General features: G+C 40.0%; 1 protein-coding gene across 5 annotated transcripts in view; it reads left to right on the forward strand.

Annotated features, from left to right (window-relative positions):
* Positions 1-19,519, forward strand: part of ABCC6 (ATP binding cassette subfamily C member 6) — a 76,909-nt gene that overhangs the window by 20,207 nt on the left and 37,183 nt on the right. For 4 of the 5 annotated variants that reach the window (XM_036741763.1, XM_036741762.1, XM_036741766.1 and 1 more), the window contains exons 11-16: positions 10,290-10,382; positions 11,309-11,512; positions 11,988-12,134; positions 14,440-14,521; positions 17,031-17,100; positions 18,905-19,031. In XM_036741763.1, coding sequence (XP_036597658.1) covers positions 10,290-10,382; positions 11,309-11,512; positions 11,988-12,134; positions 14,440-14,521; positions 17,031-17,100; positions 18,905-19,031 — 723 coding nt within the window. The remainder of the gene's footprint in view (positions 1-10,289; positions 10,383-11,308; positions 11,513-11,987; positions 12,135-14,439; positions 14,522-17,030; positions 17,101-18,904; positions 19,032-19,519) is intronic. The other variant, XM_036741765.1, reaches the window with a different exon arrangement.

Here is a 19,519-nt window from a genome sequence, read left to right on the forward strand (position 1 = left end):
TTTGATATAGTTTATACATATGCAGTCACATAAAACATATTTCCATGTTCATCACAATTGTGGAAGAAAAAAAGATCAAAAGTAAAAAAAAAGAGAAAGAATAAAGTAAGTAAAAAAAAAACCCAAAAAACAAACCATGCTTTGATCTGCATTCAGAGTCCATTGGTTCTTTATCTGAATATGGATAGAATTTTCCTTCATGAGTCCTTTGTATGTGTCTTGGATCATTGTGTTGTTGAGAAAAACTGAGTCATTTGTAGTTGATCATCACATGATGTTGCTGATACTGTATACAATGTTTTCCTGGTTCTGCTCATTTCATTTGGTGTCAGTTTGTACAAGTCTTTCCAGATTTCCCTTTACTCTGTTCTTTCTTTCCTTTCAGTCTCCCCTTATGATTAATCCTGTAAATTATATTTTGCTTGTCTCATGACTATTCCCTTCCCTACTCTATTCTTCCTCTTCTTTACTCTCACTGTACCCCCATGTTTCCCCATTGAAGTTAATATATTTGCTTTTCTGTGTGTGAGCATGTGTTCAGCTGTCTGTTATCTGATTAATATTGAGTGGCATCATGATTTCCTCTTTTTTTGCCTCCATGTTTGTATACTTTTCTTACATGTTCTTTTTTATGTGAACTAGTTAAGTTCCTCTCCCTTTTCCTTAATATCTTTCCCACTACATTCCTTTTCCCCACTCTTTCCTTTCCTAAAATCAACAAAACAGCAAAACATACCCAGGTTCTGTGTTATTATACTTAACACCTTCTGTGAGCCTTAAAGACAGTCAGATTCTGAAGGGACATCTGTCTCTTTACCCCATTAGAATATAAGCATTTAGCCTCTTCTAGTTGCTCTATTATGTTTACCTTTCTCAGTTTCTCATGTTGTCTGTGTTTACATTTCAGAGTTTCTATTCAGCACTTGTCTTTTCATCATAAATGCTTTCAAGTCCTCTATTATTTTAAAAGTCAATTTTCCTCTGTAGTATTATGTGCAGTTTTACAGGTGAATTGATCTCATCTGTAAGCTTTTATCTCTTGACTTTTAGCATGTCATGTTCCAAAATTTTTCTTTTTATTTTTTCTTCTACTTTATTGTGTGATCCTGATTATGATTTCTTTGGTTTTTGAACTCATTCTTTCTGGTTGCTTGCAGTATTTTTTCTTTGACTTGGAACAGCTGGATTTAGCTATGAAATTTTGGGGTGTTTTCATTTTTTTAGGAGGTGATTCGTGGATTCTTTCTATTTTCACTTTGCTCTCTGCTCCCCATACATCTGAGCCATTTTCTTTCTTGAAGTGCAGTGTCCAGGTTTTTTGTTTGGTTATGGTTGTTAGGAAGTCCTATGATTCCTAAAATATCTTTCTTTAACCAGTTTTCCAGGTCAGTTATTTTTGATAGTAGTTACCCAATATTTTCTTCTATTTTTTTTTCAATCTTAATACTTCTTGCTGTCTAATAGAGTCACTACTTTATTCTGCTTTTCAAAGAATATAATACTTAGTAAGGGTTTCTAGGGCAACTAGGTGGCACATGGAGCAGTGGATAGAGTTCCAGGCCTGGAGTCAGGAAGACCTGAGTTCAAATACAACCTCAGATATTTATTAACTGTGTGACCCTAGGCAAGTCACTTAACCCTGTTTGCCTCAGTTTCCTTATCTGTAAAATAAGCTGAAGAAGGCATTGGCAAACCATCCTGGTATTTTTGCAAGAAAACCCCAAATGGTGTCATGAAGAGTCACAATTAAACTGTTTACTACCTTCACTTCTTAACTATTTATTCTCTTTCCATTTTTCCCTCCCCTGATTTTTTCATTTCATTTTTTTTTAATCTCTTGCTTGAGTTCTTCCCAGAAACTTTTGTAGTCCCTGTGGCCAAATCATTTTTCCCCATGAATCTCTGTTTATAGCTGATATGGGATTGTTTTTTTCTTGACTTACCTCTTAGGCATCTCTTAACCCATAGTATTTCTTCATTTTGTTATGGTTTTTTTCTTGTTTACTTATATGAAATAGTAATTTTAAAGTGCTTAGCTTAAGTGTGGCACATAAAAAGCACTCTATCAATGTTAGTTATCATTATTATTATCATCATTATTAATTACTACATGCCAGACACTGAGCTAAGACCTCATGATACAAATACAAAAAGAACAGTCTTTGCCTTCAAGAGGTTTTCATTCTTTTTATTGTTGTTACATTTTGAGCTCTGAGCTATCTCCCTCTAAGCCTCCCAACCCCGCACTACGGACGGCCAGCATTTGACACATGTATATGTGAAACCATGCAATACCTATTTCCTTAGGTAATATCTACTTCTCTGGAAGTGGATAACATCTTTCTCCATAGGTCCTTTGTAGCTGGTTTGAATATTCCTCATCCTCAGAATACCTTGGTCATTCAGTTACTCTTTGAATGATATTGCTGTTAGACTGTATGTGATGTTTTCTTGGTTCCGCTCATTTCCCTCTTTATTATTTCATTCAAGTCTTTCCATGTTTTTCTAAATCAACCTGTTTGTCATTTCTTAAAGCACAGTAGTATTCCATCACCATCATAGACCATAACTTGTTCAGTCATTCCCCAATTGATGGGCATTCCCTCAATTTCCAATTCTTTGCCAACACGAAGAGAGCTGCTATAAAGTATTTTAAAACATATAGATTCTTTTCCTTTTTCCCTCATTACCTTGGGAAACAGACCTAATAGTGGTATTTCTGGGTCAAAGGGTATATACAGTTTTATAAATTTTGAGACGTGATTCAAGATTGCTTTCCACCGACAGGGCATTAATATCCCAATTTTTCCGCATCTCCTCCAACATTTGTCATTTTCCTCTTCTATCATTTTAGCTAGTCTAATAGGGATGGTATCTTAAAGTTGTTTTAATTTGCATTTCTTTTTTTTCAACATTTCCACTACTTTATTTATTTATTTTTACTTTGTTAATTAATTTATTTTTAGTTTTCAACATTCACTTCCACAATATTTTGAGTTCCAAATTTTCTCCTCATGTCTCCCCTCCCCCCACCCTAAGACAACATACATTCTGATTACCCCTTCCCCCAATCTACCCTCCTTTCTGTTACCCCCCACCCCATCCCCTACTTTCCTGTAGGGTAAGATAGATTTCCATACCCGTATGTTATTCCTTCCTTAAGCCATTTCTAATGAAAGGAAGATTCATTCATTCCCTCTCACCTCCCCCCTCTTCCCCTCCATTGTAAAAGCTTTTTCTTGTCTCTTTTATGTGAGATATCTAGTCCATTCTACCTCTCCCTTTCTTCTTCTCCCAGTAGATTCCTCTCTTACCCCTTAATTTTATTTTTTTTAGATATCATCCCTTCATATTCAACTCACCCTGTGTCCTCTGTCTGTCTATCTATCTATCTTCCCTCCAACTACCCTAATACTGAGAAAGGTCTCTGTAGCGCCAATGCGATACCCACAGCACCTACAGCATCTATGAATATGCCGGCACAGTTCTGAATCCAAAATATAATAGACTCTCCATGTGGAAGACAGAACCAAAACATTTATCCCAACACCAGAAAGACAAATCCATCACAGCAACAAAGAAATCTACACACATTATCAATGCAGGGGCACAGACATCCCCCAGCCTTCCCTCCCTTAGGGCCTTCCCACAAACCAACTCCCTTAAGCAAATCATTCCCTCTCACTCACCTGAGTTCCTCTGCCTGCTCTCTCCTTCCCAGCTCCGGCTGCCCTATCTCACTTCCTGCTCCACCCCATGTGACAAGCTCCTCCCACCACAGGTGCATGTGACTCAGACCTCCGTGTGACTCAGGCAGGTCACATGGGCCTATTAATGGATGGGAAAATGGATGCTTTAACAATACAGTCTCATGATTTACAAATATCATCTTTCCATGTAGGAATGTAAACAGTTCAACTTTAATGAGTCCCGTATGATTTCTCCTTCCCGTTTATCTTTTCATGCTTCTCTTGATTCTTGTATTTGAAAGTCAAATTTTCTATTCAGCCCTGGTCTTTTCATCAAGAATGCTTGAAAGTCCTCTATTTCATTGAATATTCATTTTTCTCCCTGAAGTATTATCCTCCGTTTTGCTGGGTAGGTGATTCTAGGTGATTCTTGGTTTTAATCCTAGCTCCTTTGACCTCTGGAATATCATATTCCAAGCCCTTCAATCCCTTAATGTAGAAGTTGCTAGATCTTGTGTTATTCTGTTTGTGTTTCAACTCAAATTGTTTCTTTCTGGCTGTTTGCAATATTTTCTCCTTGACCTGGGAACCCTCGAATTTGGCTACAATATTTCTAGGAGTTTTCCGTTTGGGATCTCTTTCAGGAGGTGATTGGTAGATTCTTTTAATTTCTATTTTACCCTCTGGTTCTGGAATATCAGAGCAATTTTCCTTGATAATTTCTTGAAAGATAATGTCTAGGCTCTTTTTTTGATCATGGCTTTCAGGTAGTCTAATAATTTTTAAATTATCTCTCCTGGATCTATTTTCTAGGTCAGTTGTTTTTCCAATGAGATATTTCACATTGTCTTCCATTTTTTCATTCTTTTGGTTTTGTTTTATAATTTCTTGAATTCTCATAAACTCATTAGATTCCATTTCCTCCATTCTAATTTTTAAGTATTATTTTCTTCAGTGACCTTTTGGATCTCCTTTTCCATTTAGCCAATTCTGCTTTTTAAGGTATTCTTCTCCTCATTGACTTTTTGGACCTCTTTTGCCATTTGGGTTAGTCTATTTTTTAAGGTATTATTTTCTTCAGCATTTTTGGGTCTCCTTTAGCAAGCTGTTGATTCATTTTTCATGATTTTCTTGCCCTACTCTCATTTATCTTCTCAATTTTTCCTCTACGTCTCTTACTTAATTTTAAAATCCTTTTTGAGCTCTTCCATGGCCTGAAACCAATTCATATTTTCTTGGAGGCTTTGGATGTAGGAGCTTTGATTTTGTTGTCTTCTTCTGGTTGTATGTTTTGATCTTCCTTGTCACCAAAGTAAAATTCTATAGTCTGATATTTTTTGCACTTTTTCTCATTTTCCCAGGCAATTACTTGACTTTTGAGCTTGTTGTTAAGGTAGGAATCTGCTTCCAGGGTGGAGGGTACTGTCCCATGCTTCAGGGATTTGTGCAGCTATTTTCAGAGATATTTCTAGGGACCTGTAAATTTTCAGTTTTCCCAAGGTGATATGATCAAAGGAGATGTGTTTACTCCTCTCCTGGACTGTGATCTGGTCTGAAAGTGACCATAAGCACTCTTTTCTGCCTTGGAACTATGAGGAGGATTCTACCTTCACTGCCACCACAAGCTCTGCCATGCCAGTGCTCCTCCTCGCCCCAGGACAGTGAGCTAGATCCAAGCAGGGCAAAGCAAGAGAATCCTGCCTCTGCGCCACCAAAGAGATCCCCGCAATCACCTTCTGATCAGCTGCTTGATCCCCCCACCATCTGTAGGCTGAGAGCTCCAGAAGCAGCCACTGCCACTGCTGCCCTAGGGCTGGAGCTGGACTGTGCTCCTCTCTAACCCAGCTCCCACAGACCTTTCCTACTGATCTTCCAAGTTGTCTTGAGAAGACTGGAAACTGTTGCAGCTGCCAGTGATTCAGTGCCCTGAGGCCTGTTCAGGCCCGTCTGTGCTTGCTCAGCCTATGCTGGACTGTGCTCCTCTTCCAGCCTGGTGCAACAGACCTTTCCTGTTGACCTTCCAGGTTGTCTTAGGCTGGAAATTTGTTTTGCTCTATCATTTTGTGGGTTCTGCTGCTCTAGAATTTTTTGAGTCATTTTTTACAGGTATTTGGAGGAGTTTGGGGGAGAGCTCAAGCAAGTCCCTGCTTTTATTCTGCCATCTTGGCTTCACCCCTAATTTGCATTTCTTTAATTAATAATAATAATTTGGAGCATTTTTACATACGACTATACATAGCTTTGATTTCTTCTTCCAGAAATGGCTTATTCATATCCCCCAATCATTTATGATTTGAGGAATGATTCACATTCCTATAAATCTGACGAAGCTCTCTACATATTTGAGATATGAACCTTTTATTTGGGAATCTGTCTATGAAGTTTTTTCCTTAAATTTCTGCTTTCCTTCTAATCTTGGCTAAATTGGCTTTATTTATACAAAACCTTTTTAACTTAATGTAATCAAAATTATCCATTTTACATCTTACAGTACTATCTCTTGTTTATTCATAAATTCTTCTTATATCCATAAATCTGATAGGTAACATGTTCCATGTTCTAACTTACTTATGATAGCTCCCTTTATGTCTAGATCATATATCTACTTTGATCTTATCTTGGTAAATGGTTTAAGGTTTTATTGGTTTAAGATCTGTACCTTGTTTCTGCCAGATTGCGTTTCAGTTTTCCCAACAATTTTTACCAAATATCAAATTCTTATCTCGAAAGCTTAAATTTTTACATTTATCAAACACAAGATTACTATAATTATTTACTACTGTGTATTGTATATCTATTCTATTCCATTGATCTACCATTCTATTTCTTAACCAATACCAGATAGTTTTATAATTACCACCTTATAATACAGTTTAAGAACCGGTACTACTAGATCTCCTTCCTTTATATTTTTCATTAATTCTTTTGTTATTCTTTTGAATTAATTTATTTATTTAGTTTTGGTTTTCAACATTCCCTTTTATAAGATTTTGAGTTCTGAATTTCCCCTCTTTCTCCTGTCTCCAAGATGGCATGCAATCTGATATAGGCTATACATGTACAATCATATTAAACATATTTCCACATTAGTCATGTTTGAAAGAAGAATCAGAACAAAAGGGGAAAACCATGAGAAAGAAAAACAAAAAACAACAAAAAAGAGAAAATAGTATGCTTCAATCTGAATTCAGACTCCACAGTTCTTCCTCTGGATGTGGATTGCATTTTTCATCATGAGTCTTTTAGAATTAAATTAGATTATTGCATTGCTGAGAAGAGCTAAGTCTATAAAGGTCAGTCATTGCATAATGTTGCTGTTACTGTAGTGCTCTCTTGGTTCTGCTTACTTCACTCAGCATCAGTTCATGCAAGTCTTTCCAGGTTTTTCTGAAATCAGCCTGCTCATCATTTCTTATGGAACAGTAGTATTCCATTACATTCATATGCCACAACTTGTTCAGCCATTCCCCAATTGATGGGCATCCCCTCAACTTCCAATTCTTGGCCACCACAAAAAGAGCTGCTATAAATAATTTTGTACATGTGGATCCTCTTCCCATTTTTATGATCTCTTTGAGATATAAACCTAGTAATGGTTCCTTTTGATATTCTTGACCTTTTTTTCTTTCAAATGAATTTTGTTATTATTTTTTCTAGCTCAATAAAATGATTTTTGGTCATTTAATTGAGATGGCACTGAATAAATAGATTAGTTTAGGTAGAATTGTCATTTTTATTATATTGGTTTGGTCTGCTCATAAACAATATTTTATTTAGATAAAAATATTTTATAATTATATCTATATAGTTCCTGGATTTGTCTTGGCAAGTACACTCCCAAGTATTTCATATTACCTATAGTTGTTTTAAATGAAATATCTCTTACTATCTCATCTTGCAGGGCTTTGTTGTTGTATAAAAATGCTGATGATTTATGAGGGGTTTATTTTACATTCTGCTACTTTGCTAAGATTGTTAATTGTTACACTTAACTTTTTAGTTGAATCTCCTGGATTTTCCAAGTATACTATCATATTGTCTTCAAAAAGAGACAGTTTTATTAGCTTGTTTCCCATTCTGATTCCTTCAATTTCTTTTTCCCCCTCTTATTGCTATTGGTAGCATTTCTAGTACAATATTGAATAATATTGCTGATAACAGGCATCTTTGTTTCACTCCTGAACTTATGGGATAGGCTTCTAACTTATCCCCATTACAGATAATATTTGCTGATGGTTTTAACTAGATACTTCTTATCATTTTAAGGAAAAATCCATTTATACCTATGTTTTCAAGTATTATTACTAGGAATAGTGTTGTGTTTTGTTGAGAAGCTTTCATTCTAATGGGAGAAGACAACACATCTAGTAGCATTAATTTGGGGGGGAGGGTTTTCAAGAATTTTAATTTTTTATTGTAAACTTACTTAAAAAACACCAGATGAAATGATAATGTAGCAGAATAGAAAATATATATACTATATAGAATATATAGAAAAAGAGGCTTGTATGTGAAACTATGAATCTCTATTCTGCAGAGTTTGGTTCCTTTTTAAAATATATAGTAAATTCAGCATGTAGCTTTCAAAACTGCCCTGATGATCTCTGATGTTTTTTTCTGGCCTTCTTTCTGTTCTCTAATGTGAGTTTTTTTTAATAAAAAAGCTTCAGTAATCCACTTTTCCTTTTGTTTCTTTAGAGGGGAAAGGGACTACCTTATCCCTATCCCCAATGCTTCCCCTAATTTGAAAAATAAGAAAATCCTCGTAACAAGTATGGTAATGTTTATTTCATCATGGTTCTAGAGCTGAAAAGGGAGGAGGAGAGGACAAGTAAACGGGACAAGGCAGTTGTCAAGAAGGCGGCCAGGGAACAAAGTGAGGCATGACGAGGGCCAGCTCGATGGGGCCCTAGGAAATGTTCACCAATCAGACCAGCAGGATCCCCAGGTCAGGGGTTCCAGAGATGAAAAGGTTACATCCACAGAGCATGGGCAAGAGAGCTGGAGAGGCAGTGACCAGAGAGTAAAGTGAGGCATGGCACTGAATTTGAGGTTTTCGAAAGGACCTCCCTTCCAGTCTTGATCCTGCTTCTTATTACCTGGGTAACCTTGAGGAAATAACTTCCCTTCCCTGTCCTCAGTCTTCTCAACCGTAAATGAGACAGTAGGACTAAATACTGTCTAAGGCCATTTCAAGGTGTAGCTCCTTATGACCTTAAAGCTGATTTTCTTCTCCTTTTACCAGACAGAGAATTAAGAGGATACATCTTCATTTAAGAGGGTCTTACTCCCAGGAACTAATCCCCTTCTTTCCAGACTTTCCCAGAACCCCAGCAGATGCAATTAGTTGTGGTTCACATAGTTTCCTCTTCTCGGGTTTGAACCAAACCACCATTAACTAAAGTAATTTCCAAGTACAGATCCCATGAAATAATAAAGACAAGACAAGGAGACATTGCCCCATTCTCCCATCCTCCCCACGGATCCCTAGTTTGTTTGTTTTTTCACCGAACTGCCGGGTGCTTTGTCATTCAAGGTCAGGCAAGAGACCTCCAGCCACAAGATTTAACCCTCCCTCTCTGGCACTCTCTTTTACACCTTCCCTAACCACTTCCCTGACTTGCTATTCATTTACGAAGGGCCAAGCCAGGCTATCCTTCCACGTGGCCAACAGGTGGCACCATTGCATCAACCGAACTGAAGTCCCTGCTTCCATTCCCAGGCAATGATAAAGTGTTTGAAATATTTCTAGATTTTTCACGTGTATCTTAGGGCTGGGTCATAGAAATAAGGAGAGATGCTCACTAACCAAAGCTAAAGTCACTATAAGAGTGTGAGGAATCTTCTTTAGAGATATTTGTGAATAGAATTTCAGGATCCTATCTGCCAGGGATGATTTGCCCAGAGGTAAAAAGGATGGATATCTCACACCTGAACAGCAGTTGATAAAACACCTCTTTATAAATGAGAATAATGAGGTCTAGATAGGGTACGTGACTTGCCTAAGGTCACAAAGCTAATAAGTGCTAAGAGGTGGAACTAGAACCCAGATCTTCAGTTCCTCAGTCCATTACATATTTTCTGTAGCATTCTAAGGGGCAGCTACATGGCATCATGGATAGAGTACCAGGCTTGGAGTCAGGAAGACTGATTTTCCTATGTTCAAATCAGGCCTCAGACTCTTACTAGCCATGTGACCGTGGGCAAATCATTTAAGCCTGTTTGCCTCAGTTCCACATCTGTAAAATGAGCTGGAGAAGGAAATGGTAAACCACTCCAGCAGCTTATGCCAAGAAAACTCTAAACAGGGTCATGAAGAGTCGGACACGACTGAAGAGTAACAGCAACCACAAGAAGCAATCTAAGGACTCCTTTATTCTGTGAATAAGCATCTCCCTGAGACCGCATCTGGACTTCATCTGCTACTCTGATGATCTGGGAATTGTGAGGGGACTTGGGCTTGGCTTCTCACTGCCTCATTTCTGAGCTACTGAGTCTTTTTCTTTTATTATAAATTGCAAATTGTGAGCAAGATGAATAATCCTGATATTTCCAGTTTTTAGGTGCCTCAAACAGATCTGATGTCTTCCTGTTTCTCAGCTCTTAGGCACATCTGCTTTGACAGCCATCGCCGTCTTTCTCATCCTTCTTCCTTTGAATTTCGTCATCACCAAGAAGAGGAGCCATTTTCAGGTTTGTGAGGAGTTTCCCCAGGGCTGGTGGTGGCCCTGCTTCCCAGGGGAGGTTTCATGGGGCACTGAGAGGTTCAGCAGTTCACTCATGGTCACACAGCTAGTATTTGACAGAGGTAAGGACTTGAATCTGGATCTCGCTGGCTCCCAGACTGACCCTTGATCTATGCCATGTTGCTCTTTAGAGCAGCAGGAACTGAACCTACCATTTCACTGGTGTAGGGAACTCCTGGGTGAGGAATCTCCTACTGGTGTAGGTCAGCACCTTCTCTGCAACTTGTAGTCTTCAAGAAGTAACTAGAGAGCTGAGAGGTTAAGTAATTTATGCAGTCACACAACCAGTATGCGAGAGAGGCGGGACTTGAATCCAGGCCTTCCTGGCTCCAAGGCTGGCCCTCTATCCTCTTTGCAAGAAACAAACTTAGAAATTTCAAGCATTATCAAGGCTCCTTCTAATGCTTTATATCTTTGAAAACAGATTTAACCACTCCTACTTTTGTTGTTCAGTCATGTCCAACTCTTTATGACCCATGGACCCTATTGTCCCTAGGGTTTTCTTGGCAAAGATGTTCGAGTGGTTTGCCATTTCCTTCTCCAGGGGATAAAGGCAAACAGGGTTAAGTGACTTGCCCAGGGTCACACAGTCAGAGTCTGAGGTCGAATTTAAACTCAGGTCTTCCTGACTCCAGGCCCAGCCCTTTACCCACTGAGCCATCTACCTGCTTCATTACCCTCTCCCGGTGCGATTTTTGCTCTTTCATTATCACTAGTGAGCATTTTTTTCAGGTAAAAGATATCCTGAACTGCATGTGGAACCACCTCTCTCACTCAGAGCCCCCTGAGAAAACTGGATTTGTCCAGATTAATAGTCATGATCTCCATGATCTTGCCTCACACTTCCCCATGTTCTCCTCACATTTACTTCAGGAGGTACAGATGCTGCACAAAGATCATCGGGCCCGGCTGACGGATTCCGTCCTCAGGAACATGAAAATCATCAAGCTACATGGCTGGGAAGAAGCTTTTATGGAGAAGATCCTGAATATCCGAAGAGGAGAGCTTCAGGCCTTGAAGAACTCTGGATTCCTCTTCACAGTGTCTTTGGTGTCCTTCCATTTGTCCACATTTCTGGTAACTTAGTTACCTTCTGGGGGCAGCTAGGTGGCAAAGTGGATAGAAGGTCAGGCCTGGAGTCAGGAAGACTCATCTTCCCGAGTTCAAATCCAGCCTCAGACACTTACTAGCTGTGTGACCCTGGGCAAGTCACTTAACCCTGTTTGCCTTGGTTGTCTCAATCTGTAAAATGAGCTGGAGAAGGCAATGGCAAACCTGTCCAGTATCTTTGCCTAGAAAACCCAAGATGGGGCTGCAAAGAGTCAGACACGACTGAAGACAACTGAATAGTTACCTCACTCCACCCCCAACTGCTGGCATAATACCATGTAGACATGTGCCTACATACAGGCTGGTTCTATTCCTGAATAGGTTACATAAGATAAAACAATCTTCTCCCAGGTTCCCCCAGGACAGGCCTGATAACTTAGATAAGATGAAGAATTTCTACTTGTATAACTCCATTCACTGAAAGTCTGGGGGTCTCTCCAAGGTTTCTCTGGTCATGTTTGCTGTCTATGCGCTGTCAGATGAGAAGCACATCCTGGATGCTGAAAAAGCTTTTGTGGCTCTGACGGTCATCAATATTCTCAACAGGGCCCAGGCTTTCCTGCCATTTTCCATCAATTCTATCTTCCAGGTGAGATAGGCAGGAAAAGGGACTTAGAATTCAGCGCTTATTGAATTAGTCATCATTGAAGTCTTAAATCCCTTTCCATTAATAGACACAAAAGATTTGCAGGTAGGGGCAAGTTTGGGGGGAGATTTCTGTTTGTGATAGATTAGGGTTTAAGGTGCTGGTAGAATGTTCAGGCAGAAGTGTTTAAGAGGCAGTTAGAAATAGGACATTATCACTTGAAGGGAAGAGGTCAGGCTTAGAGATACAGATTTGGGGAGTCATCTTCATAGTCATCTGTTTTGTTAACTCAGACTTTTGCATCTAGGATTTTCTTAAAGTGAAACTCATGAATCTGGTCAACAGAGCCAGGCGGGCTCTCTCATTCAGCTCAGATACATAGAGGTAACAAATGAAGTCACGGGAGTAAAGGAGATTGCTAAAAGAACGAATGTATAAAGAGAAGAGAAGAGGACCGAGGGCAATCTTTGGGGGACAGTCATATTTAGGGGGTGCAAGAAGGATAAGGGGCTAACAGATGAGACTGAAATATGAGAGAATCACAAGAGGAAGTCAAGAGCCAAGAGAATATTAAAGGAGAAGGGGGAGAGGTCAATATGTTGAGAGGTCAAAGAAAATGAAAACTGAAAAAAAAAAGGCCTATCAGATTTGATGGTAAGGCAGCCATTAGTAACCTTAGAGAGAATAGTTTCAGAAAGAAAATAACGAGGGGGAAGAAGAATGGAATATTGAGTAAGACATAACAGAGAAAAGAGAAAAGGTAAGGAGCACATTGATTACGAGGGGTAGAGAAAGGACCACAAAAGCTTGTTTCATGAACATCCATGCCATCCGTCCATATATGTTAGCGCTGGCCACTAGCTCATTTTCCAGAGACAGAACTCAACTCATCCACAGCCAAGGCAAGGACCTCTCTACCCTCATTCCTTTCTTCTCCATAATGATAGATTCTAAGAACAATTTTTATTAAGTGGAAAACCAGATAATAGCTTGCTTTGCTACTGTTTCAACAATCCAGCCAGCAGCTTCTGTAGGGGTGTAAGATCCACCACCACCCAGCACCCAGAAAGCTGCCAGCACGCTGCAAAAGCACAGGTTCTTTTGATCTGCTTAACTAAGGAAAGCTACATGAAGGGGTTGACAAGCTTACTTTAATTCAGCATACAAATATCATTCACTTAGTTCAGGGGAAGAAGCCAGCACCCTGAACTTTGGAACAAATAAAAACAAATTACAAATATCAACAGACAGACCTTGTCTGATTCAAATCCCAATACATAGTTGCCAGAGTTTAACAAAGTCTCAGCATCCGGGTTACAAGCTGGAGGGCTCCTAGCTACAGCTGCCCCGAGTCTCTGCCTCAGCACCACCACGAGTGAGAGCCCTAAACAAATTACAAATACACAGACCCAACACAATTCATAGTTACCAACATCTAGGTTCAGCTCAGGGGCTCAGAACGGGTAAGAGCTCCGAAGAAGAGAAGGCTACCCCTTGGTTTTATATCTTTTTCAGCATCAGGGCTGAGTCACACATGAGACTCACCCACGTGACCTAAAATCATCACAAAGAGGCGACTTAAACCCACGTGGTCTAAGAGCCTCTGATGTCCCAAACCTATCACTCAAACTCATTTGTAAACTAGACCCTCCCCTGAGTTAGCCCCACCTTGGGCCCCACCTTAGTTACCAATCCACACCCACATAGGTTTTACACCTAAATAGGGGTTTGGGCCTGGGGCTTAGCACCTAGTAAGGCTCAATGAAATACACTAAATTACTCAAAGGAAACAAACCAAACTTTTCAAGGGCACTTGTTGAACTAAGTGCTAAGAGCCCATTTTGCTTACCAACACAGCTACTGAATTCTTGTATCTATTATTTGCTTGTATCTTTTATTTGTTTGTATCTTTTCTATTTGCTTCCATCTTTTCATCATTGGCTTGTGTCTTTTTATTTCTTTGTATGTTTTTATTTGTTTGTATCTCTTCCTCATTGGCTTGTGCCTTTTGTATCTTCTTTTATCTTTTACTTGCTCTGTAACAGCCTAATGAGATAGGTAAGGTAGATTGTGTTATATCTTGCTGCAGATGGAGAAACTGAGGATCAGAGAAGTGAAGTAACATAATCAAAGCCACATAGCTACCTAGAGGCAGAGTGAGACTAGAATCCAGATTTCGTGGTTCCTGGAGTTCTTACTATAAGAATAACTTCCTTCATCTTTGTTCTTTCTTGCCTGAAAAACATCAGAATGTTTTTCCTGTTGTATTGGTCTTCAACCATTAAACTTGGTTTTGTTTTTTCCCCAGGCCTGGGTTTCCTTGGCTCGCCTAGCTGCTTTCCTCAATCTGGAAGAGGCAGAGCCCAGAGCAATTAACACAAGCCCCTTAGGTAGGTACTGAGCTTAGTCTACAAGTCCATGTGGGGGTTTTAAGTTTACTAGTCGAGCTGTTTAAAGGTACCTTGAGGTACAAAGGAGAGACAACATGTCATAATAGATAAAGTTATCCTCGGAGTTGGGAAGACCTAAGTTCAATTCTCACCTTTGATGTATATTGGTTTATGTGACCTTAGAGTTGAGGGGAGGGGGACAGGGAGAATGATGTCTTACTGACAGCAGCCAAAAGTGATATATAACAGCAAGAGAGGAGTCAGAAAAAGTGTAAGAAGCAGGTACAAAAACCTCCAAAAGCATTGTAGTCTGAGGCCATTTAAGATAATAGCCCCATATTCCTTCGGGAAGGCCTGAGGTCACGATAGTCACTGTTCATAATGAGAACTGAGGCATCAAGAAAGGTCAAAGATGTACAGAAGCAAACGCTTTTTAAAATGATTTCTATTTTAAATGTTAAATGTTTCAAGTGTTGGACCTCAGAGGTAAGTTTGGCAAATTCACCTGTGGGAGACCTCTTTCCCAGATACTGCTGAATGCCAGACAAATTAGTTTCTTCTATTTCCCTGGGGATCTCAAACAGTTCTTTTTATTTGCCATTTTTCTTCATTTCCTCAACTCCTTACCCAAGACAAATACACAAAAATGGTGTTATGATTAAAGAGTAGTGGAAAATCCAATGATAGTTGAGCTTTTCCAACTAACTAACATGCCCATTTTAATCTTGGGAAATTTCATGAACAGACTTCTTCCCCTCTTCCCCCACTTAAAAGTATTTTATTTTTTCCAATTACATGTAAAGAGAATTTTCGATGTTCACTTTTATAAGACTTTGAGTTTCAATTTTTTTCTCCCTCCTCTGCCCCCTCCCCAAGATGGCGAGAAATCTGATAGAGGCTATACATGTACAAGCATATTAAACATATCTCCACATTAGTCACACTGTGAAAGAAGAATCAGGACAAAGGGGGAAAACCACAAGAAAGAAAAAAGAGAGAGAAAATAGTCTGCTTCGATTGCATTCAGACTCCATAGCTCTTTCTCTGGATGTGGATAGCATTTTCCATCATGGGTCTTTTGGAATTGCCTTAGATCATCGCATTGCTCAGAAGAGCTAAGTCTATCAAGGTCAGTCATCACACAGTGTGGCTGTTACTGTGTACAATGTGCACCTGGTTCTGCTCCCTTCATTCACCATCAGTGAGCAGAGTTCTTTGGAGTTAGAGATGTTTGCCAAGGGGCAAAACCAGAGGGCAGGAAGGGGAACCTCTGTGTTTCCTTAGGCCTCAGGAGGATGCCAGCAGAGAAGTTCTGGCTGTCATTGCTGGAAGCAGTGGCTTGGTATAGCCTTTGGAAAAGAGAATGAGATGACTTTTCAGTTCTATTGGGCATAGGACAGATCTATGGCTCCCTGAAATTAAGTAAGATAGTCTCCTCGGTGAGATTAGCTACCATCAGAAAGTCCAAAAAGGAACCTACTGCCATAAGTTTCCAAATGAAACAAATTGCTAGAGTCATCTGGCAGTAATTTCCTACTTCCAGAGAAGCAGTACATGGAGTATTGGCCCTAGAGCCTGGAAGAGAAGGGTTCAAATTCCACATCGGATGGAATGACCATGAACTAGATGGCCTCTAAAGTCCTTTCCAGTTCTAAGTCCATAATCCTATGACCCTCGTACTGAATCATCAGGGAAGGAAAGATTTCTCTGGTTCACAGCGCACCCTACAACACATGACACTGCCCTGGTTATTGACATTTCATTTCTTCCCCAAGCTTTTCTCCCCCTGTGATAACCTTCCACAAGTATCCGAGTGAATACTATGTTCCTCTGTCCCCTGTTGCCTACATTATTAGTAGATCCTTGGGAAGGATGCAAAATGCTCCCCTGGAGTTATTTCCTCCATTTTACAGACTAGAGTGAACCCTCTTCGTCCAGTTCCTCTATATGTCTCTGCAGATTTCTTAGACATAAACAATCTTCTGTACTCCTGGTAATGTCTATGCTGGCATGGAGAAGTGAAATTCACTGACAACAGCTCAAACTTTAATCAACAAGCATTTCTTGAAGACTCACTAAGAACTAGATATTGGGCAGTCAGGGTTGAGAGGCCAGATATAAACACATGTAGCTGCCAAAGCCTTTTGTTAGCTAAGCCTTTGATTTCATTTCCTCTTCCCTAATTCCACATATCCATCCCTTACCAATCCTTTCACCAGAGCCTATAATAAACCAAATGAAAGTATCCCAACATCCTCTCTCTCCATAGCCCAAATCTCCTCACCCTATCTCCGGAGGAAGATATAATAAATAATAATAAAAAAACAATAGAGAACTAGAAGTGACATTGGGGGCCACTGAGTCCAACCCCTTACAAATGAAGAAACTGAGACTCAGGGACAAGTCACTGGTGTAAGTGACCCAGAATGGGTAGGGGGAAGAGGACTTAAAGAACCAAGATAATGTGCAAACGAGATTCTCCAAGCTGAAAGACATCTTTGTGTCACAGGGGAGGAATGCATCTCTGTCCAAGATGGCACCTTTGCGTGGTCTCAGGAAAGCTCTCCCTGCCTTCAAAGGTATAGAACTGTTGGTTTTTTTAAACTTTTTTTCACTCTAAAAACATACCAGGGATAGAGAGTGATGTTTTTCACCTCCAAACCTCTCCTGAACCTGTGAGCGATTTTATTTCTTCTTTTTACCCTCTGGAGCTCTGGGGGTTTGTTTCCGTTTTGATAAGGATATGTTAAGCTATACTTTCTGGCCATTTCTATCTTATTCTACTGTAATGGATCTCAAGGAAGCATTGAAAGCAGGCAGTTGAGCCTGTCTCTTCATTGCAGCATTTGCCAAACCTCCCTTCATAAGGGAAGAAAAAACGGGCCAAAAGAAGTGAAACCATGATGGGTAACAAGCAAATGTTGACAAGAACTATAACTGGAAGTTTTGGCACCCAGGGAAAATAACATAAAAAAACCCTATATTCCCAGATAGACCCTATAATTCATGATGTGAAAAAAGTATCTTGCTATGTATTCATTATTTATTATTATTCATTATTGAAGATTAATTTAGTTAAATCATTACTGTAGTGGCTTACAGGTGGGTGTTCACAATGGAAGCCAACAGGTAGCTTCCTATTTACCAAATTATTCATTTTAATTGGATGCTAATTCAAGCTATTTTCAACTTCTGACAAGTACATATATTAAATTCCTATGCTTTCTAAATTGCTGTTTCATGAGGACAAAGCCCCAATCACCATACCCTAGTTATGGCTCTGCCAGATTAGTTATAGCCGCCAGATTTCCCTACTAGAGGTCCCCTAAAAGAAGGCTAGTGACTTTCCAATGTCTTCCAGCATCCCTTTTGGGGCAGCTATTACTTATGCTTAAGGTCAGGACAGTTTGGAGAGGATGAATAAGGCTCATAGCCAGTGGCTCATGTTTATTCAACATCTCAGATACCGTTGTGTCCCCCCCCCACTTGCTGAGTGCAGCAAACCCATCAGAGAGGGAAAAGTGGGGGAAGATTTGGGCCTTTCTCCAGGCCTGCATTCCTAGGGACAGTCATGATAATTTGTGACAGATAATATAAATGCCCAAACCCAAAAGGGAGGGAAAAGGGAGGGGATTTGGGCCTCATTCATAGAGATCACTCATTATCACTACTATTTCAGGAAACAGAGGTACATCTACAGGGGTGGGGGACCTGTGGCCTTGAGGCCACATGCAGCCCTCTCAGTCCTCAAGCGCAGCCCTTTGATTGAATCCAAACTTCACAGAACAAATCCCCTCAATAAAAGGATTTGTTCTATAAAGCTTGGACTCCCTCAAAAGGTCACACCCAAGGACCTAGAAGGCCACATGTGGCCTCAAGGCTGCAGGTTCCCCACCCCTGATTCTAGCATAGGTGTGTCACAGTAGTTTGTTTCTGTCATTGCACTGCCATATATCTCCCAGGATGGTTAGAAAGTGATCGTGATGGAGAGGAAAGACAAGGCTGAGAAATATATGTGTGTTCATAAAATAGATGCTGTTTTTCATTTTTGTCTTTGCATTATTCCCAATGCCTCCCATGAGGCCCTTGTACTTGGTAGGCACCTATTGCTTTCTTGTTGAACTTAAGTGATTGTGATTGTAGGTGGTGGGTGGATGAACAAATGGTGGGACGTGGGTTGGGAAGAAGAGCTATCTGATCACCACTCCTGGTTGTTCTTTGGCAGGTCCAGAGGCAGGCCTCAAACTGCAAAGTCTACATGAATCAGTATTTGGATTGTTAACACTTTCATTTTGTCTTCCTAGATTGAGCCTATGATCCCTCACCAGGGGAGTCTACCTCCCATTCCCGTGTTTTTCTTTATTTTCCCCCATGTTTTATCAGAATAAACTTGGCTGTGCCACGGGGCTCCTTGTTCGCTGTAGTTGGCTCAGTGGGTTCAGGGAAGTCCTCATTGCTGTCAGCGCTCCTGGGGGAGTTGTCCAAATTGGAGGGATATGTGAACGTTAAGGTAAGGTCACAGACACCCTCTCTCTATATCCTGGAAAAAGAAGTTGTAGGAACTCAGCCTCCAACCAAAGATATTCTGGCCTCTTTGTTTGTAATCAAGAATTCCCATAAGAAACTTAGGCCTGGAAATGAGAAGCCTTGGATTCTAATCCTGGATTCATCATAATTAACTCTGTGATTTTGGGCAAGTTACTTAATCTCTCCAGACCTCACTTTCTGCATCCATAAAAGAGGGACAGCCATGCGTAACATTATTGGATAACAGAGTCCCATTTATCTAATACCACTTAAGAATCCGTGAGCCAAATCTCATATATGATTTTAAGCCCCTTCATCATCTTTGTCATCCTTCTTTAGATATGCTCTAGTTTAGCCGTGTCCTTCTTAAGTCATAGTACCCAGTGTGGAACATTGCGTAAACCATCAGACTGAATTGATGTCTCAGTTTTGTTAGACTTCCTTCATCCCTCCCTGCCCCCATTCCTTCCT

This window comes from Trichosurus vulpecula, chromosome 1 (assembly GCF_011100635.1).
Source record: "Trichosurus vulpecula isolate mTriVul1 chromosome 1, mTriVul1.pri, whole genome shotgun sequence".
NCBI lineage: Eukaryota > Metazoa > Chordata > Mammalia > Diprotodontia > Phalangeridae > Trichosurus > Trichosurus vulpecula.